This window comes from Sinocyclocheilus anshuiensis, unplaced genomic scaffold (genome assembly GCF_001515605.1).
Source record: "Sinocyclocheilus anshuiensis isolate Anshui unplaced genomic scaffold, SAMN03320099.WGS_v1.1 scaffold2232, whole genome shotgun sequence".
Lineage (NCBI taxonomy): Eukaryota > Metazoa > Chordata > Actinopteri > Cypriniformes > Cyprinidae > Sinocyclocheilus > Sinocyclocheilus anshuiensis.
The window spans coordinates 226,928-247,681 of record NW_015547816.1 but is presented as its reverse complement, the minus strand read 5'-3'; the positions used below and the strand labels follow the sequence as shown (position 1 = coordinate 247,681).

Genomic DNA, 20,754 nt, shown 5'->3' with positions numbered 1-20,754 from the left:
CACACACACACACACACACACACACACACACACACACACGGAGTCAACTTGGCCATAACCCTGCAAGAAACATGCTAGATGCGGAAATTAAGTAGACATACATGATATGTTAGTGGCCAGTATTTTACTTGTTGTTAACTGGGAGAATTGAATTATTATTATTGATACAGAAAGTTGAATTCCAGCAATTTTAGCAGCGAATGTTACGGTATTTTCATTTAAGGGCATGTGCAGTAAGACTTAACCCGTCTCATGAATTAGTATGTGTGCGCAAGTAAGCATGACCCAGAAACACGTGACTACACTTTATTTTGATGGTGCAGGTTTGACACTCTACTAACTATAATATAAAAATATAACTATATAGGTAACAACATGTCTAACTAACTCTCATTAGAGTATTAGTAGGCTGTTAGGTTAGGGTTAGGGTTAGTAAAAGAAGTTGACATGCAGTTGCAAAGTTACTTATAGTCAACAAAATGTCTATTGGTGGAGCGTCAAAATAAAGTGTTATTAAGCAGACAGTTTACTAATACTCTAACTTTGCAACTACATGTCAACTAACTCTCATTACTTATAGTTAGTAGAACGTCTAAAGTGGACTAACGACATAAATGTTACCACATATGTTGTTTTTAGCCAAGTTAGCGTGTCATGTTGCTCTGTGAAGGTTTAATTCAAGATCCACACGTCATTTGACTTTGAGTTTGGACGTATTTTAATTGAGATCATCTGCTATAAGTAATAATAGACCATTTTACTTATTTTGTTTGTTTTAAGAAGCAATAAGTAAAAACGTGACAAAAAGCAGCCTCTGTTAAATGCTTTCTCACATACAAATGCTCACTAGAGTTTTTGAGTGAAATAAATATTCTTTTATTGTAATAGTCAAGACTTTGCGTCATATAGACGGCACATCTATTCAGTCTGTATGATGTTTTTACAGATTTCAATGATGATGAGTATTACTAACATATTTCATAAATTGAAAGGGGTATAATGCAAAAACACTGTTTTTTTGGATATTATCTGCCCAGAATTTCAGTGCATCCGGTAATTTAAAGAGATAGTACACCCAAAAAATGCATTTACTCACCCTCGTATCCTTCCAAGCTTTTGTTCTTTTTTTGGAACACAAATGAAGACATTTTTATGTTCTGTTATAGTTTTTGTCAGTCTATTGGCAATCTTTGCAACCAAAACTTAAATGCATTAAAAAGTACATAAAGACATCGCAAAAGTAATCCTTGTGAATTGAGCGGTTTAATGCAAGACTTTTGTTCGCATACATTGATCAACATATATGCGTAAAGCTCATCAAATATGGTAAACAGAAGCTCATCTGTATTTGCCCGATTTGTGGGAACAAACCTCATTGGTTCTCACACATCAAACAAGCACGCTTGAGCTTCTGTTTACCATATTTGATGTGCTCTATGTGAGTGTATTGATCAGTGTTTATGTAAGGGATAATGTACACACATTATCCCACTTATTGCACAGCTACTTGCCACATAAGTAAATAATTAGACACAAAATATTGATTTGAGTTGAAATATTTGAACGCAAAGCTTCCGTGAAGACAGCAGTTGTGAGCAAGCGGCAAGTTCAAACTAGATGGACATTTAAGGGATACGGTGCAGTTAGACAACATTTCACATAAATAATTATGGCGATTAAAGATATTGATTTACGACAGCAGCTGCGTTTGAATGAAACGAGAGAGCGAGACCGCAATACCAGGATGACATAATTAAATAATTGCACACATAATATTGAATCGAGTTTTAATATATTATTAGCTAACCAAACGCGAAGCTTCCACAAAGAAAAACTGTTCCTAGCAAGAGTATAGCGCCGACTTCAGTTACCCGGATGAGCCTGTGTTATCAGTTTTTACCGGTTGTTATCGAGGGATAACAGACCTCAGAATGTCACAACTGACCAATCAGAATCAAGTATTCCACAGAGACGTGTAATAAATATGAATAAAAGCCTAAATGAAATCTTTTCATCATGTTTCATCAAAACACTTGGTTTAAACCACTGTATTCATATTAAAGCAATAAGCCCCAAGAAGCCGTGGTTTACAGTGAATTTATAACAGCTAAGGGGTGTTGTTAGGTATGACGCGAAGCGGAAACCCCTTTAGCTGTTATAAATTCACTGTAAACCACGGCTTCACGGGGCTTATTGCTTTTATAAAACGGTTATTCCATATACGTAGTACGATTTCACAAAATAAAACAGAGCAAATAAAGTATAATGATAATAAAAACAGTATTCTTCCACCAAACAATGTAGTTCCTCAGAAACAGTGTGTATGTTTTTAGAGTAATTTACAACAGCTTCGAACGCGGCTCAGCCAATCAGAATCAAGGACCGGAACTCTCCGTTTTATAATGATTAATTTGCGATGTCTTTATGAACTTTATGAAGCATCGAAGTTGTGGTTGAATAGACTTTCAGTGGAGGAACAAACATCTCTCAGGTTTTAATTTGTGTTTCGAAGCTGAATGATAGTCTTTATGAGTTTGGAACGACTTGAGGGTGAGTAAATGATGATAGAATTTTCATTTTTTGGGTGAACTATCCTTTTAAGTAAACAGTGTGAAAATTGGGCAAAACAACCTCAAAATAGTGACCTAGGATCAGTCTTGATGTGCATGCGCATGCGGCTGAAGTACATGCCGCTGTAGAGTGCCCCGTTTGTAATTTTAGGTTTAAATACAGTGCTCATGACATCTGTGGCCACTATGTTCCCTCAAAGCATACTTATGCCAAGCCCACATTGACACCTGCTCTAAAATAAACCACTGGCCGACAGCTCCCTTCTGGGACAGATCCGAGGTCAGAGAGCACTGATCCCAGCGCAGTCATATGGGCAGCACCCTGGCTGAAAATTTGGAGAAAATGTTGAAAACTTCACTCTGACAATCAAGCTCAGAGCAGGTCCATGTGGAATGATTGGAACAATATGTGCCATGAAGGATAAAAGAAATTCCAACCCTCTCATTGTTCACGGTGCCAACCCACAAGCAATGCAAGTTCGGCAAAAGAAAGGAAAAAAAAGGATGAGGGAAAATGAAAGAGAAAAGAGAGAAGGAAGATGTGGGGAGCAGGGCAACAAACAAAAGGGAGAGAGGGGAATGTATAACCTCATTCTTTCTTCTCATGGCCACTTATGAATGCAGTTTTATAGAGTAATGATGGTCTCTTTTCTCTTACTTGTGCTGTTTACTAAAGCAAGCGTCACTATTACTACCACTCATACTTAAAGTTAGGGGTTTGTTCAAATCACTAGCCCCAAATATTCAATTCACCCTGCACCGTTTGTGCCGGAGACGTGAATTATAGCTCAAATCGATCAGAATTTATGACTTTGACTTGGCGGATGATAAAACGGATGATGAAATCCCATAGACTTACATTGAAGGAGTGACCTGAGCCATATCTAGGGACCAAAATTGTACATGCTGCATTAACTACAAGTCTTAATGCATCGATTCAAAGACTGACTGTTTACACATTAATTCCACAATGTGCAAATGACTTTAAAGTTGTGTGAAAAGCTCTCTGCTTCCCGGTTAACTCCTGACTATGTGACTATGAGGAAGGGTTAAAATTAGTGGATGACAGATAAATCACCAAGACCGATATTATCAGACAATATTGGTGATTTCATTGACCATTACGTTCTGTTAATTTGTATGAACAGGACTTTTATTTTGATGTGCATGTGAATTTTGTATTATCTGGTATTTGGCACTGTTTGTTTGAGTGTTTAATTTGATTTATTTGTGATTTTCATCCGTTTAATCAGAAAAATACTGTAATAGGGTTACAGAATCAAGAAGTTGCTGTCTGAAAGCAAAAATCTATTTTGCAGGTGTATTTTTTTATCAAGATTTTAATTTAAAAATCTAATTATTTTAGTAAATATTGTGTAAAATGAATATCAATTTAATCCTCATTCTTGTTTTATTTACTATCTTTAAAAAAAGAATAGTGCAACATCATATAGATCTATATCGGCTTTATATCAGCCATCTTTAACAAATATTGGCACTGGCCATCATAAATAAAAAAAATAAAAAAACTTTTTTTGAACTAGATTTGAAAGTAGCACAGAATAAAAAAAATGATTGCTAAAAGATCAAGTTGTAGTGTAATTTACAACAGCTTCGAACGCGGCTCAGCCAATCAGAATCAAGGACCGGAACTCTCCGTTTTATAATGATTAATTTGCGATGTCTTTATGAACTTTATGAAGCATCGAAGTTGTGGTTGAATAGACTTTCAGTGGAGGAACAAACATCTCTCAGGTTTTAATTTGTGTTTCGAAGCTGAATGATAGTCTTTATGAGTTTGGAACGACTTGAGGGTGAGTAAATGATGATAGAATTTTCATTTTTTGGGTGAACTATCCTTTTAAGTAAACAGTGTGAAAATTGGGCAAAACAACCTCAAAATAGTGACCTAGGATCAGTCTTGATGTGCATGCGCATGCGGCTGAAGTACATGCCGCTGTAGAGTGCCCCGTTTGTAATTTTAGGTTTAAATACAGTGCTCATGACATCTGTGGCCACTATGTTCCCTCAAAGCATACTTATGCCAAGCCCACATTGACACCTGCTCTAAAATAAACCACTGGCCGACAGCTCCCTTCTGGGACAGATCCGAGGTCAGAGAGCACTGATCCCAGCGCAGTCATATGGGCAGCACCCTGGCTGAAAATTTGGAGAAAATGTTGAAAACTTCACTCTGACAATCAAGCTCAGAGCAGGTCCATGTGGAATGATTGGAACAATATGTGCCATGAAGGATAAAAGAAATTCCAACCCTCTCATTGTTCACGGTGCCAAACCACAAGCAATGCAAGTTCGGCAAAAGAAAGGAAAAAAAAGGATGAGGGAAAATGAAAGAGAAAAGAGAGAAGGAAGATGTGGGGAGCAGGGCAACAAACAAAAGGGAGAGAGGGGAATGTATAACCTCATTCTTTCTTCTCATGGCCACTTATGAATGCAGTTTTATAGAGTAATGATGGTCTCTTTTCTCTTACTTGTGCTGTTTACTAAAGCAAGCGTCACTATTACTACCACTCATACTTAAAGTTAGGGGTTTGTTCAAATCACTAGCCCCAAATATTCAATTCACCCTGCACCGTTTGTGCCGGAGACGTGAATTATAGCTCAAATCGATCAGAATTTATGACTTTGACTTGGCGGATGATAAAACGGATGATGAAATCCCATAGACTTACATTGAAGGAGTGACCTGAGCCATATCTAGGGACCAAAATTGTACATGCTGCATTAACTACAAGTCTTAATGCATCGATTCAAAGACTGACTGTTTACACATTAATTCCACAATGTGCAAATGACTTTAAAGTTGTGTGAAAAGCTCTCTGCTTCCCGGTTAACTCCTGACTATGTGACTATGAGGAAGGGTTAAAATTAGTGGATGACAGATAAATCACCAAGACCGATATTATCAGACAATATTGGTGATTTCATTGACCATTACGTTCTGTTAATTTGTATGAACAGGACTTTTATTTTGATGTGCATGTGAATTTTGTATTATCTGGTATTTGGCACTGTTTGTTTGAGTGTTTAATTTGATTTATTTGTGATTTTCATCCGTTTAATCAGAAAAATACTGTAATAGGGTTACAGAATCAAGAAGTTGCTGTCTGAAAGCAAAAATCTATTTTGCAGGTGTATTTTTTTATCAAGATTTTAATTTAAAAATCTAATTATTTTAGTAAATATTGTGTAAAATGAATATCAATTTAATCCTCATTCTTGTTTTATTTACTATCTTTAAAAAAAGAATAGTGCAACATCATATAGATCTATATCGGCTTTATATCAGCCATCTTTAACAAATATTGGCACTGGCCATCATAAATAAAAAAAAATAAAAAAACTTTTTTTGAACTAGATTTGAAAGTAGCACAGAATAAAAAAAATGATTGCTAAAAGATCAAGTATGTGCAAAAAGATCTGTTTTGTGCCAGTGTGAAAAAAGCATGCAAATGTAGCTATAGACTATGCAAGATCGCATAACTACCCAAAACAACTTAGAAACCATGTAAAATTGTACTAGCAGCCAATCAGAACACTGCCTTGAAACACCATTGCAACTACTACCGTTAGAAAGTTTGGAGTCTGTAAGATTTTTTAAGGAATTAATACTCGTATTCATCAAGGATGCATTAAATTGATCAAAAATTAAAACAAAACTTTTATAAAGAGTTCTATTTCAAATAAATGTTGTTCTTTTGAACTTTCTATTCAAAGTCTATATCAAAGAGTCCTAAAAATAAAATGCATCATGGTTTCCACAAAAATATGAAGCAGCACAACTGTTTTCCAGATTGATGATCATAATAAATGTTTCTTGAGCAGCAAATCAGCATATCAGAATGATTTCTGAAGGATCATGTGACACTGAAGACTGGAGTAATGATGCTGAAAATTCAGCTTTGATCACAGAAATAAATTACATTTAACAATATATTCACATAGAAAACAGTTACTTTAAATGGTAATAATATTTCGCAATATTACAGTTTTTTCCGTATTTTTGATCAAATAAATGCAGCCTTGGTGAGCAGAAGAGATTTCTTTCAATCTCATTGACCCAAAAACTTGAATGGTAGTGTATTAGAATTGTGTGCAGGTTTTGCACAGACAAGAAAAATTATAACATTTTAGGCATTTTTTCTCCAGTATGGTAATATGCATAATCAGCAAGCCGGTGTAGTGATGAGAGGCAATATGGAGACCACACACAAAGAATCTTTAAACATACCATTAGTTTGACACATAACATGAAATCTATTTATAGTGTCGGTCACTCCAGCCTCTTTCTTTTAGTGTGTATTCTTGAAATGTAGTTTATGTTCTGTAATTCGTAACACACACTTCATCTTGTGGATGCTTACAACAAAAATAAGCATCTAAATACTTTTGCATGCATGAGTGATCTTTATACAAATATGGTTGGATAAACATGTTTCGTCATAATTCTCCAGCGTTACCATCTGTTTGAAAGCATACAGCTGGTTATTAATTCATTTGAATAGGATTACGCTCAGTTTACTGATTGTGGATTAAAAATGAGATGGTTAAAATATGAGTTCAGATTCCACCCCGTCTTATTGTCTGCGGTTGTTGTTGATGAGCACATCTCTATTGCATCAGTTTGCCGTAAGTGCCTCTCGTGCATTGTGCAGCCGTGCCCTTCAGTTGAACCGCTGTTTGCGGCTTTGCAGATTTATGAACGTTGATCACGGCTGTCATAATGATAAATGTGCTAGTGTACGCCAAGACAATTCAGCTACATCATTTTATTCTGGCAGAATGGGTGACTGACAGAGATTGTTTGTCATGTACGCGGCGCTGAGGGATTACGAGAGCCAGGGCTTGGGTGGAGGTGCCTACTCGCAGCAAAAAACTGTGAAACATTCGCAAAATCAAGTGTTAACTTGGGTTTAACTGCACATAAATCACTCAGCAAGATAGTAGTTACACCTACGTGTAAGTGGAGTAAGTGACGCAAAATCTGCAAAGGGGTACTTAAATGTAACAAATAATGTAAAAATGGATAATCTTTTATTGAAATTGTTTTTAAAAAATGCCTTGTTTTAAACAACTGAGAAGTTGAGAGAAGTAAAAATCACCTCAATTTCAGCGAGTGAAGAATATACTCGAGTGTATTATGTATTAGGTGCGTTATCGTCAGCATGTTGAAGCCGCTCAGGCCGCTATTTTCTCCTTCTCTGTAAGCGTGGGTTTTCTGAGAAATGCATATACTCATTTAGACCTCTGTTACTCATAAATGTGACCCTGGACCACAAAACCAGTCATAAGGGTCAATTTTTCGAAATTGAGATGTATACATCATCTGCTGAATAAATACGCTTTCCATTGATGTATGGTTTGTTATGATAGGACAATATTTGGCCGAGATACAACTATTTGAAAATCTGGAATCTGAGGGTGCAAAAAAATCAAAATATTGAGAAAATCGCCTTTAAAGTTGTCCAAATGAAGATCTTAGCAACGCATATTACTAATCAAAAATTACGTTTTGATATATTTACGGTAGGAAATTTACAAAATATCTTCATGGAACATGATCTTTACTTAATATCCTAATGATTTTTGGCATAAAAGAAAAATGTATTATTTTGACCCATGCAATGTATTTTTGGCTATTGCTACAAATATACCCCAGCGACTTAAGACTGCTTTTGTGCTCCAGGGTCACAAATATTACTGTATACTGTGCATGTAATTTTTGACAGACATTGATGTTATGATTCAAATAATGTGGATTTGAAACCAGATGGATCGTAAGGCAATAATTATTTATTTCTTAGCTGACAAGTATACAGTGAAGCGACGGATGCCCATGAGTACTTCTAATATTCCAGCCGACAGCCAGACTTTTTATGGACGTGATAACGTGTGAGGGGTGAACTGTGTTTGATTTTGGGCTATTATAAAATGTGTTTTATAAAATGCTCATTATACTTGAGGTTTATTTTGTGGCTTAAATAAATTGCACGTTACCCAGAGACTGAGATGTTTGACTTGTCAAAAATCTGACTTTTGAAAATCAAGTTCATTATTTTTTTTTTTTATGGTTTTAATGCACAAAGTTGTTTTTATCGTCTTTTATAACACACACGTTGGCAGTACTTTATATTACAGTCCTGTTCCGCTATGTACTTATTATAATAACTGGGTAATAACTAAGTACTAACCCTAAACCTAACCTTAACCAATGTAGTTACCGGTAACACTTTATTTTAAGGACCAGTTCTCACTATGAACTGGTTGCTTATTAGCATGCATATTGGCTGTTTATTAGTACTTATAAAGCGCATATTAATGAGTTAATCTGCTTGATCATATTTTAGATCCCTTAATCTCTACCCCATACGTAAACTTAACTACCTTACTATTAATAACAACAAATTAGGAGTTTATTGAGGCAGAAGTCATAGTTAATAGTTATTTAATAGTGAGAGTAGGTCCTTCAAATAAAGTGTGACCTAGTTACCTTGTACTACGCAGTGCTTTCTTGGGTAAGTACACTTTTAGTACACTGTAAGTACGCATACTGTAAAACAAAGTGTAACCAAAATCCTTTATTTAAATGCAGATCGTGTCGTTTTTAAAACTGTTGCTCCATTATTACCCCTTAGCAGATTTGAACTCCTATAAAGAAATCAACCGATTTTTAGGCTTCACCTGCGCTGTTTGCTGAGCATGCTTGTATTTCGACAGGTGGACAACGACACCATCTGGAACGAGATGCACACGTCCACAGCGTCCCGCTTGGCGGCCGGGAGCGTGACTGAGCTGGCCTTCAGAGTGGCTAAAGGAGAGCTCAAGGTCTGTACAAAACAATATCCAACACTTACTCTGATTTTATGCAGTTGATTTTTTTAGGTCAACTGCTGCTTCTTAGATGAAATAAGTACAGAATAACTAACAATGAACATTGTATTATTGACAATAAATGCATTCATTTTCATTAATTCAATGGCCACATGTACATGGGTCAAAGACGAAAAAGGTTTTAAGCATAAAAACTACAACAAATAAATTGCTGTTTTTCCAAAAAAAAAAGAAAGTTTTCTTTTTAATGTAATTGTATTTTTGTTTTTGTTTTTCTGAGCAAAAAATAAATATCATACATTTTCCCCTGATTTACAGAAGACACCCACTAAAATGTCATTCAGTGTAATAATCTTGTCAGGCATATTTACAACAAAAAAATTATTTATGACATATTAAAAAACTAATTACTTTTACCCCAAATACTAATTAGTTGTTATTTTATATTTTTTTAAATTTGCCACTATCCTAGGTTTTGCCCATTTGTCAATAATAATTTTTTACTCATTTAAAACCCAATAAAATGTAATATGCTCCCTTATTCTTTTATATATTTTAATATGTGTAGGTCAGAATAAGCATGTTGTTTGAATTTTTACATAACTATAAGTGTTACACTGAATGACAATGGAACATTATTTCAACCAAATTTTGACATTTTGTTCTTCAAAACCGTATTTGAACCCTTAAATGTAGACCAGGGGTGCCCAAACTCGGTCCTGGAGGGCCGGTGTCCTGCAGAGTTTAGCTCTAACCTCAATTAAACACACCTGAACCAGCTAATCAAGCTCTTATAGGCATACTAGAAACTTACCAGCAGGTGTTGAGGCAAGTTGGAGCTAAACTCTGCAGGACACCGGCCCTCCAGGACCGAGTTTGGGCACCCCTGATGTAGACACTTTACTTGCATTTAATGTGCTTTCTATGGACATAAAATCACTTTTGTAAATTTCTTTTGATGAGGACATCTTAACGTCTTTGACCCACATACACTCTTGTATCTTAGGGCAGCAGCTTGTCACTGTGGCAGTACCATCAACGACACATTTTTTGTTCCTTATTTACCCCTAAAAAGTTCATAGTAGTATCTTAAGGGTATATATCACTACTCTAAGGTTCTAATATGTACATGTTATGGGGTAGATATGGTACAAAGCTCTCCTTTTAAGTGTACTGCCCAGTATTGTTCAGGTGTGTAACAACTTCCTCACACCACTGGTTTAAGCATCTTTCTTAGAAACAGCCCATTGTAATGTTACTAAGTTTGAAACACAACCTAGAACTGAAACGAACCTGGAACTGTGCAGCTGTGCACAGTGTTAGCTCGCGAAGCTACAAATAACCTAGAATTTAGAAGAGTTCAACTAGACCGTTTTTTAACAAAAGTAGTTAGCTTTGAAGTTACATTACCATTTATAATATTTTTAGAACATTATATACTATTATATAGTCTTCAGTGCCACATGATCTTCAGAAATCATTCTAATATGCTGATTTGCTGCTTAAGAAATATTTCTGATTATTATCATTGATGAAAACAGTTGTGCTGCTTCATATTTTGTGGAAATTCTTTGATGAATAGACATTTCAGAAATTTTAGTTGAAATAGAATTTTATAACATTATAAATGTCTTTATTGTCACTTTTGATCAATTTAATGCATCCTTGCTGAATAAAAATCTTACTGAGCCCAAACATTTGATCGGTAGTATACAAAACGAACTATTTTGAAGTTGTTTATCTGCATAATTATCAAATTACACCATTAAATGCTTAAAGTAGTGAAATTATCTTGAAAGAAACATCTAAAAAGCATCAGTACAAATGTCAGTAGCCTAAATATTTCAGTGTGAGAGTCGAAATGCAACACTGAATCGTTTATGTGACCAGTGAAAACATGTAAGCAAACCGATTGACTGAAATGATTCAGATTTAGTAAGTATGAGGACAGAGTGTCTTTGATTTGTAAAGCTGCATGAGAAATGCAGAGCGATAAATACAATGATTTAGTGTTTTGTCACGCTACACTGCAACTTGTTGGAAAAAGTAGCTTGTTGTATTTTGATTCTCTACTTTGAATAAAACTGATCTACTGTCATGCTACTGAAAAATGCAGTCAGTAGCATCACCAGCTACGCACCAATACTAGCTGTGCAGTTCTAGAACATTCAATATTATGCGTGTTCACGTTGCATTGAAATCACCATAATTACAAGATGACAACTCTGAGATAATCACTTCCTTGGACACAGAACCTAAAGCTCCACGTTGAAATGCTTCACATTAATTTAGGTAACACTTTATTTTAAGGTGTCCTTGTTACACATGTTACATGTACTTACTATTATAATAACAATTAATTATGCATAATTACATGCAAGTAACCCTAAGCCAAACCCTAACCATATAGTAAGTACATGTAGTTAAGTAATATTACTCGGTACTTAAGTGTATAATTACACTGTAACAAGGACACCTTAAAATAAATTGTAACCTTAATTTACATCTCACAAAGCATCGAAGAAAAAAATCACACCAAGTACCACTGGCTATAATAAAATATCATATCAAACAGAAATATGTCTAGCATTTTGGTAAAAGAGTACGTGAAATGAATCTTCTGTAACTTCTATTTACTGTAATTCTGACGTAATATGAAATGCATCTTCAGTCAAAACTCTTGGATCACGTGTCAACCAATCAGAATCAAGCACTCATTTCCTTCAGAGGGTCTTTTGTAATTACCGTTGCATCAAATAAAAATTAACCAAGCAGCAAACCGACCAGATCAAGCTGATTAAAAAACTGTAACGATCATAAAAGATTAGTTCAATCACTCAAGTCCCCTGCTGGTAATTAACCTTAATGAAGGTTATAGGGGATGTTTCAGGGAAGTGGCTTTATTGCTTTAACTGAAAGCGGAGGCCCGCTTGCTGAAGCAGTTTGGTGAAAACATGGTTTCTGTGTGAGAGGCGACTGGTAAATGCGGAGTTAATGGCATGTTGGTTTCAATGTTTCAGAACGGCTTTGCTGTGGTTAGGCCACCAGGACATCATGCAGACCCGTCAAACCCCATGTAAGTCTGCCTGTTACATACAGAAGCGCCTCTGTGCATCGCTTGAGTTTCTTTAAGAATGTGTGTCTGGTGGTGGGCGCAGGTTCGAGCCTGGCCTGCGTCATGTTTCTATCGATTTTTGCCTCGCTCTCTTGATCTCTCTTGCCGCATATCTGCTTTCCACTGTCTTACTATAAAAGTTCTTCAAATAAAAGAAATGCATACAGATAAATTTAAATAAGTAAAATAGATTATATTAAAATAAAATAAACAATAATAACAATAGTGGGTGTTTGTTGATATAGATTGTTATTTTAGAGATACATTATTTTATTTAATTATGAGATATTATAGTTTTTGTTAATATTTTGAATTTTATTTTATTTTTATATTTTCTGCCTTAATTTTAGTTCGTTTTAGAAATGTTGTTTTTACAATAAGGTTCCATTTGTTAACATTAGTTAACATAAACTAACAATAAATAATACTTCTAAAGCATTTATTAATCTTAGTGAACGTTTATCATTTACAGAACAAACTGTAAATTTTACAGTATAAAACTGTAATTTGCAAACAAGAAATTGTGAGTGTAAACTAGTAAATTCAACAATGCACACTGCTACTAAAATCTGTTTTGTACAGAATATAAACTGACAACCGCCATAATAATGCAGGTGGTAAAAGAGACAGCAATATGAAGCAATATGAAGAATCAGTTTATATGTTGATTTGTTCTTTGATTTTTATTAACTAATGTTAACAAAGATTAATAAATACTGTAACAAATGGATCGCTCATTGTTAATGTTAGTTAATGCATTAAATATAGTTAACCAATGGTACTTTATTGTAAAGTATTACCATTTTTTAAATATGTCTATATATTTTATATTTTAGTACAAGTTAAACTATTTTTTTGTAAACTAAGTTTTTTATATTTTATTTCAGTTAACATTCTATTTTAAGTAAAAAAAAAAGTTTTATTTATTTTTTGTTATTATATAATTTTTTTAATTGTTTTAGTTAGCTACAATGACCCTGTATAGAGTATGTTGTCCATGTGAGTTTGGATCTGTTTATTGTGGTCATGAAGTGAGATTCTTCTTCCTGTGCATGTGAGTGATTTTGAGCGGTGTGTTTGTGTGACGTGGGTGTTTGCACATGTGCACTCTGTCACCTCGCGTTCAGTGTGTGCGTGCGTGTGTGTGCGTGTGTGCGTGTGTGTGTGTGGATATTTATGGCTTGATAATGAAGGTTTGGAGGGAGAGGGAGGAAAGACGCTGATTTATTTCAGCAGTTATTAACCTGCTGAGTTCGCTCTTCCCAAATTTCTCAGCGTTTCACCTCGCTCCCTTACTTCCCAGTGCACATCTAAGCATCTGCTGGTAGTTTCCACATGTTTATTATTTGTGTATATGGACAATATTTAAGTGCTTTTAGATTACCTCAACACATTATAGTTAAAAATCATGTTTCAGTAACAGCAGACCTGGGTTCAGTTGCGTGAGAAAATTTGTTTGCTTACAACATAGTTGTGTTGTTCTGTTTCCAAATCCTTTGGCATTTAATGTGGTTGGAGGCCTCACTTTATCTCTTTCTCTCTCTCAGGGGTTTTTGTTTCTTCAACTCGGTGGCGATCGCTGCTAAGCAGCTCCAGCAGAAGCTCAGCGCCAGTAAAATCCTCATCGTTGATTGGGTGAGAGCTCTTAATTCAGCCAATGTTAGTTCTAGGGATGCGAATTCTGGCTGAAACCAATAAGCACGTAATTAGTTTGATGTTATGGCCAATAAATGATATGAGGGCTGATATTGGAAATCCATTCTATTATGTCTGTTCCCTGTTATACAAATTAAAACAATAAAACTGCTATCAAGAGTTTATTAGTAAATTCAGGCATCACAACAGCGTAATGTACAGTGACAATTGAAAACAGTTTATTTCAATTAAATATCCAGTATACAGTATATCTGTTAAAAAATAACTACTATCGATATATTATCAATATAAATATATATATATAGTTTATATGTTGATTTGTTCTTTGTTACTTCTAAAAATTGTACAATTAACAGCATTTTACTGTAAAATTACATGAAATGTCTGGTTAGATATTTTACAGTTTTTCCCCTGTATATATTATAGGAACTTACTGTTAACCATACCGTCTTTACAATATTTGACAGTTAAAATTACACTCATTTTTTTACAGTGTAGATGATTTCTGCAAAAATTCTAGTTATTCTGGGATATTTGTGTGAAGCTTGTTTCAACATATTGTAAAACAATGACTCGATTTGAACTGATTTGAATCTGAGTTACCAAACTGTATTGGATAACAAGCTAAATTGATTGAGTTTATCAGTCATTGAATCAAATCACCTCCAGATTTTGGTATTTTTTCATCCTAATAGACCAGAAACAAAGGTAATGCTAATGTTGACTGAACAACAACCAAAATGCGACCATTAAACATCTTCGTGTTAGCTTAGTGGTCCTTTATGCACTGAATGCAAATGATAATGTAACCTGATTATGTTTCATCAATCATTCAGGATGTTCATCATGGCAACGGCACCCAGGAAATCTTCTACAATGACCCCAGCGTCCTCTACATCTCTCTCCATCGCTATGATAATGGGAACTTCTTCCCCGGGAGTGGTGGACCGGCAGAGGTTAGTACGCAGAGGTTATCGATTATACCATAGCAAACACATCACTCTTTGGTTTGTTTATTGCTGTGAAACACTATAAGCTCACAGAAGCCTCTTATGGCACTTTTCCACTGCGTGGTACGACTCGGCTCGGTACGGCTCAGTACGGTACGGCACGGCTCGGTTCGGCTCGGTTTGCGTTTCCACTGCAGTTTAGTATCGCTTTAGAGTGGGCGGGATTATTCACATGTCGTTATAGTTGCGCCGCCTCTACTACCACGACTCCTAAAAAAAACGTTTTCATTCCGCGTCGCCCCATCAAGCTCTCGCTGGATCCGCTCCTCTGCTATCAACGAGAGCAACGTCTGTACTTCCTCAACAGGGGGAACAGCCACTTTTTGGTTGTTAAAAAAAGGTGCGCTCGTTCAAAACAGTTGCGTTCGATCCTTCGCTGGCTGTGCTGATTTAAATCTAGCGGTTCTTTTGTGTTTGTGTCGCAAGTTCAGTGACGCAGGTAGTGACGATTCTCTCCGGCCAATCCGTGATCAGCAGAGTTTACACGTCACGTTTTGGTAACGGTACGGTTCACTTGGAACCCCAACCGAAGTGGTACTAAAAAAAGTACCAGGTACTGTACCCAGTGGAAAACCCCCCAAAAGTGAACCGTACCGTGCCGTACCATGCAGTGGAAAAGTGCCATTAGACTCAAGGGGTTTCAATGTGTCACACTTGCGCAACTGTGTTTCAAACCAGAACTAGTTGCATCATGGCCTTTAGCACAAAAAGATCACAGTGAGTGGAGGGTTTTCAGTGTTTAACAGCAGTGCCGTGTTTGATTTGTCGCAGGTGGGTTCTGGTGCCGGTGAGGGTTTCAACGTTAATGTGGCGTGGACCGGTGGTCTGGAACCTCCCATGGGCGATGCTGAGTACCTGGCTGCCTTCAGGTATTAGTTTCACTTGGTTCATTTGCTGATTTAAACTAACTCAGGGGAACACTTGAATATGGACAGCATTGCATGGAAACAAGGGGTGTTCAATCCTGCTCCTGCAGGGGCAAGATAGCTCCAACCAGCTCCTGCACAATTGTCTGAAGGTTTCTGAAGACCTTGAGTAGTGTGTTTAATTAGGGCTAGAGCTAAACTCTACAGGACAGTGACCCTCCAGGAGCAGGACTGGACACCCTTGTTATTAATATATGGATCCATTTTCACATAAATAAACGTATTTGGTCTCATAAAAAGTGAAGACATTGGAAGATACCATGATTATTTAATGCGATGAATTTGCTGACTGAAGGGTTTGGGTTAGGTCCAGTAATAACATACAAGTCTGTGATGCACCAAAATTTCGGCAACCAAAAATATTCAGCCAACTGCAAAAAAAATTAATTTTTGGTTTCAGTAGTAATAGCTTTTTGGAGGGCCGAAACCATTGACCCAAATTGTACCGTTTAATGAGCATGTTTTGACAGTGTCAGCATTTGTTTTATGCACAAAACATGGATATGCTACAAGAAGTAAACATGTCAGCAGTGTGGACACACTTCACCATGACCAAAACTGATGTTAGAGTAGCAATATGTAACATTTTCTTTGGCTGAAATATCGCTTGTTGCCGAAGAACTTTACTATAACAGGAGCCAGTTGCATAAACATAGCTGCCATGTTAAGACTATGCCTTAAAGGGATAGTTCACCCAAAAATTAAAATTACCCCATGATTTACTCACCCTCAAGCCATCCTGGGTGTTTATGACTTTCTCCTTTCAGACGAATACAGTCGGAGTTAAATTAAAAAATGTCCTGGCTCTTCCAAGCTTTATAATGGCAGTGAATGGGTGTTGAGATTTTGAAGCGCAATAAAGTGCATCCATCCCTCATAAAAGTGCTCCACACGGCTCTGGGGGGTTAATAAAGGCCTTCTGAAGTGAATCGATGCATTTTTGTAAGAAAAATATCCATATTTAAAACTTTCTAACTGTTGTACGTGTGTTCACGAGAGAGTGGCGTTCCGGCGGATGACGTAGACGTAAGTAGCAGACGACAAAACTACAGCACATGCTTAAAATAAACAGAACGTTATCGTGCCTTGGTCTGGACGCTAATATAATGTTAGTTATCTTTATAGTTATCAATCTTGGTATGAACAGGCCTTAACTATGACAAATCAAACCGGTTGCATGAACTGTTTAGACTAATCACCTGAGGAAACAACTCCCTGAACATCATACCAAGATTAATTACCTAGTTACTCAAATTTTATTACCCAAACTTCAATTTCAGCTTCAGTTTCGGATTTTGGCTAAATGAAAACGTTAATTTTGGTGTCAGTGTTTCTAATAAAACATTCTGCATATCCGTTATGGTCTTGTTAGTTTCCACACCTCATTTCGCAGACTAATCATTTAGCATTGATCCTTATGGTCTGTGGTGTGCTAGTATTTCGTGCATGTAACGATAACTGAAAACGCTGTCTTTTGAGTAAGCTGTTAAGTGTTAAGAGCACAATGATGTTGGCGAACCAACGCCTCTTCTATTCAAGGATTGTCCGTGGTCCAGATGTTTAACCACAACCCCACCACCGTCCACTTTATATGTCTTGTAACGTCTTTACATTGGATGATCATCATCAGGTCAGCGTTCAGGAAGAAGCGTTTGACCTTCCGTCATCAGTTTCGCCAAAGAACCAGGTCCTCTTCATATGGGCGTTCTTCATGATTGCATTAGTTTCTCTCCTTTGTTCTTGTGCACTAGTATTTGCACTGAGACCTTTGGGATTTTGTCAAGAATTAGACGCCCGATCATATTGTGATCACTGTTTTAAGTTGGACTTCCCCCTCTGTCGTCTGCCAACCTGCATCAGTCAAGGTGTTTATTGTAGTCTGAAACGCTTGCAGGGCTTCAAATGATTCCCAGCTTTTTCATTGTGTTGGGATCAAACTCAAGCTTGGCCACTTCCACATGCCACTTAATTGCCGCCGGTGGGTGGTTTTATTAAAAGTTTTTAGCATTTTTGAAGGCAGCCTGCTTCGGGTTTTTGGTTTCGGTCCAGGGAGGCACTGCTAACCACATGCTAACCAGGATCCCTGTGTGAAAGTGGGTGGGCGTCTAAAAAGACCTTTAAGATCTCTCAGGACTGAACGTTTTGGGAATGTTCTGCCTCTAACCAGCCTGTCTCTCCTTGACTTCCTATGTCTTGTACACTCTTTCTCGTCCATTTATTGGTCTTTAATGAATGATGCACTCTCTCTCTCTTTACCTCCACCCAAACTAAAACTGTTCCTCTCCACACAGGGGAGCGTGGGTAGTTTTATTGGTCTAGAGGGGAGGTGGAGTTGGTTACAACGGTGAGGGTAGGCGGAGAGGTGGGGGGAGAAGTGGAGGATCCTGGGTAATTAAGGCAAATGGCTCCCAGATGGCGGGCTGTCAGTGACGTGAGGAGAACGACAAGCTCCGAATGGGAACCAGATGCAGCGGCGGTCGCTTTGAACTCGCCGGTGATGCGCTCAAGAGGCGAAATCACTGGCAGGGCTGGCGTCCTCCGAGCGCAAGAAAGAGGGAGACGAGGAAAAAGAGGAAGGAAGAGAGAGCGAGAGACGGTTATTAACAGAACCTAATTCAAACACTTCAGTCACTGGGATTGTCTCGCTGTACTTCGGCCAGCTCCATTTTTGTAGAATTTATCAACTATAACAGGAACGCCACTTCACGTATTTCTTCATTTGAGTTTCCTGGGCAAGTTTCTGACATTTCCGTAAAGGCTTTGATCTGAACTGATGTTAAACTGACAAATACATCCCTAAAAAGAATGAATCTGAAACTATTGAACAGCAATTTGACTAAATCTTCTTTAATTAAAGATCAATTGTTTAATCTGAGTGTGATTAATAGTAAATGTAACTGTTGATTAAAAGAATGTTTATATAGCCAGCATTCATTAAAAAAAATAAATAATTGTGTCATAAAAATGTTTGTGTCATGCCTCAGCAGACCCCTTAAATGAATAGTTCATGGAAAAAATTTAAATTAATGTGCTGTTCCCCATGACTTTATTTCGTGGAACAAAAAAAAAGAGATGTTTTAAAGAATCTAGTTGGTTGCTTTTTCATGTAATTACACTGAATTTTCAAGCTTCAAAAAAGATCCAAAAGCATCTTAAAAGTATCGTAAATGTGACTCATGCGCTATATTACAACTCTTCTGAAGCCAGAAATGGACTGAAATTAAATTTGCTGTTCACTGACAATCTTGACATCTGCTCCGGCTTTGGTTGGCGAGTTCAAGAGAGAAGTAAGAACGAATCATTCTTTTGAGTTGGATCTTTTCAATTAATCGGTTGATCCAGGTTCATAACAGCAGTCTGAATGATATGATTCATTTTTCGAGTTCAACTCACTAGTGATGTAGGTGCAGTGGTTAACAGGCGAAGATTATCCCTTATTTCATGGAAGGAAGGTCATTTGGGTTTGGAATGACATGAGTATGAGTAAATGATAGCTATTAGCTATGCCTCTCTAGGCTTAAGGTTTCAAATTGTGCATAAAGATTTGGAAAGGAATGTGCAGTCTTACCTGTAAGTGCAGCTATCACAGATATAATATTAACCGAATGTTGTCTATGCATTGTTCTGATGTTTAGGATGGTGGTGATGCCCATTGCTCAGGAGTTTTCCCCGGACGTCGTGTTGGTTTCTTCAGGGTTTGACGCCGCAGAAGGACACCCTGCACCTTTAGGAGGATACAGAGTCACTGCTAAATGTAGGATATTTCTGTTGATAATGTCCTTGAAGTATTATCTTGAAACTGAAATATGAATACTTTTAAAATGAAATTCATTTCTATAAATTGCATTGTCTCAGAAAATGTTTGTGTTTCTGTACTGGGACAGTAATGTTGTCATTGGTCTCTGCAGGTTTCGGGTTTTTGACTCGGCAGTTGATGGCGTTAGCAGGAGGACGCGTGGTTCTAGCATTAGAGGGAGGTCACGACCTCACAGCCATATGTGATGCTTCTGAGGCTTGTGTCAGCGCTCTGCTGGGACTGGAGGTCAGATTTCATGCAGAAGCTGTCCAAATACCATCACAAGTATTCATTTATTACACCTTTATAATCCTGTTATACCATTGCCGTTAACAAATAGTGAGCACTCTCTCGTTATGTTAACATGACTTTTCTGGCAAAGTCTTGCATGACGTGCTCTTTGTCCTAAAGGAAAAACAAAAACACCCTTTTTCATCTCGTTTTCTCTTAGGAGCCTCTTCCTGAGTCGACTCTCCTCCAGACGCCCAATGCCAACGGAGTGCTTTCACTCCAGAGAGTGCTACAAATACAGAGTGAGTGTCTCGCGCTCCTCTCGTCCCAGTCTGCCTCTAATTATCCTGAAATGCACTGGCTTCCTGGTAGCACACATTTGTTTAATTCTTTGTCATTAATTATAATCATGATCATCGTTGTTGCACCACATGGTTCCTGCTCTGCCAAAATATTCCTATAAAAACTACCTCTCTCATGCCGTTTCTGTGCTATTGCCATTATCTGCCTGCATCTCTGTAGTTTTCAACCATCTGTCATCAAGACTCGTCACTCACATTTTCAGAGCTGTATGACTTTGTCTTCGGTTGAACCCAAA

The 20,754-nt window shown here is 37.0% G+C and overlaps 1 protein-coding gene across 6 annotated transcripts in view; it reads left to right on the top strand.

The window, feature by feature from the left end:
• hdac7a (histone deacetylase 7a) overlaps positions 1-20,754 on the top strand; it is a 105,414-nt gene that overhangs the window by 74,726 nt on the left and 9,934 nt on the right. For 5 of the 6 annotated variants that reach the window (XM_016507610.1, XM_016507611.1, XM_016507609.1 and 2 more), the window contains 8 exons: positions 9,309-9,416; positions 12,443-12,498; positions 14,085-14,172; positions 15,030-15,149; positions 15,975-16,072; positions 19,765-19,883; positions 20,038-20,210; positions 20,377-20,458. In XM_016507610.1, the coding sequence (XP_016363096.1) occupies positions 9,309-9,416; positions 12,443-12,498; positions 14,085-14,172; positions 15,030-15,149; positions 15,975-16,072; positions 19,765-19,883; positions 20,038-20,210; positions 20,377-20,458 (844 nt within the window). The remainder of the gene's footprint in view (positions 1-9,308; positions 9,417-12,442; positions 12,499-14,084; positions 14,173-15,029; positions 15,150-15,974; positions 16,073-19,764; positions 19,884-20,037; positions 20,211-20,376; positions 20,459-20,754) is intronic. The other variant, XM_016507608.1, reaches the window with a different exon arrangement.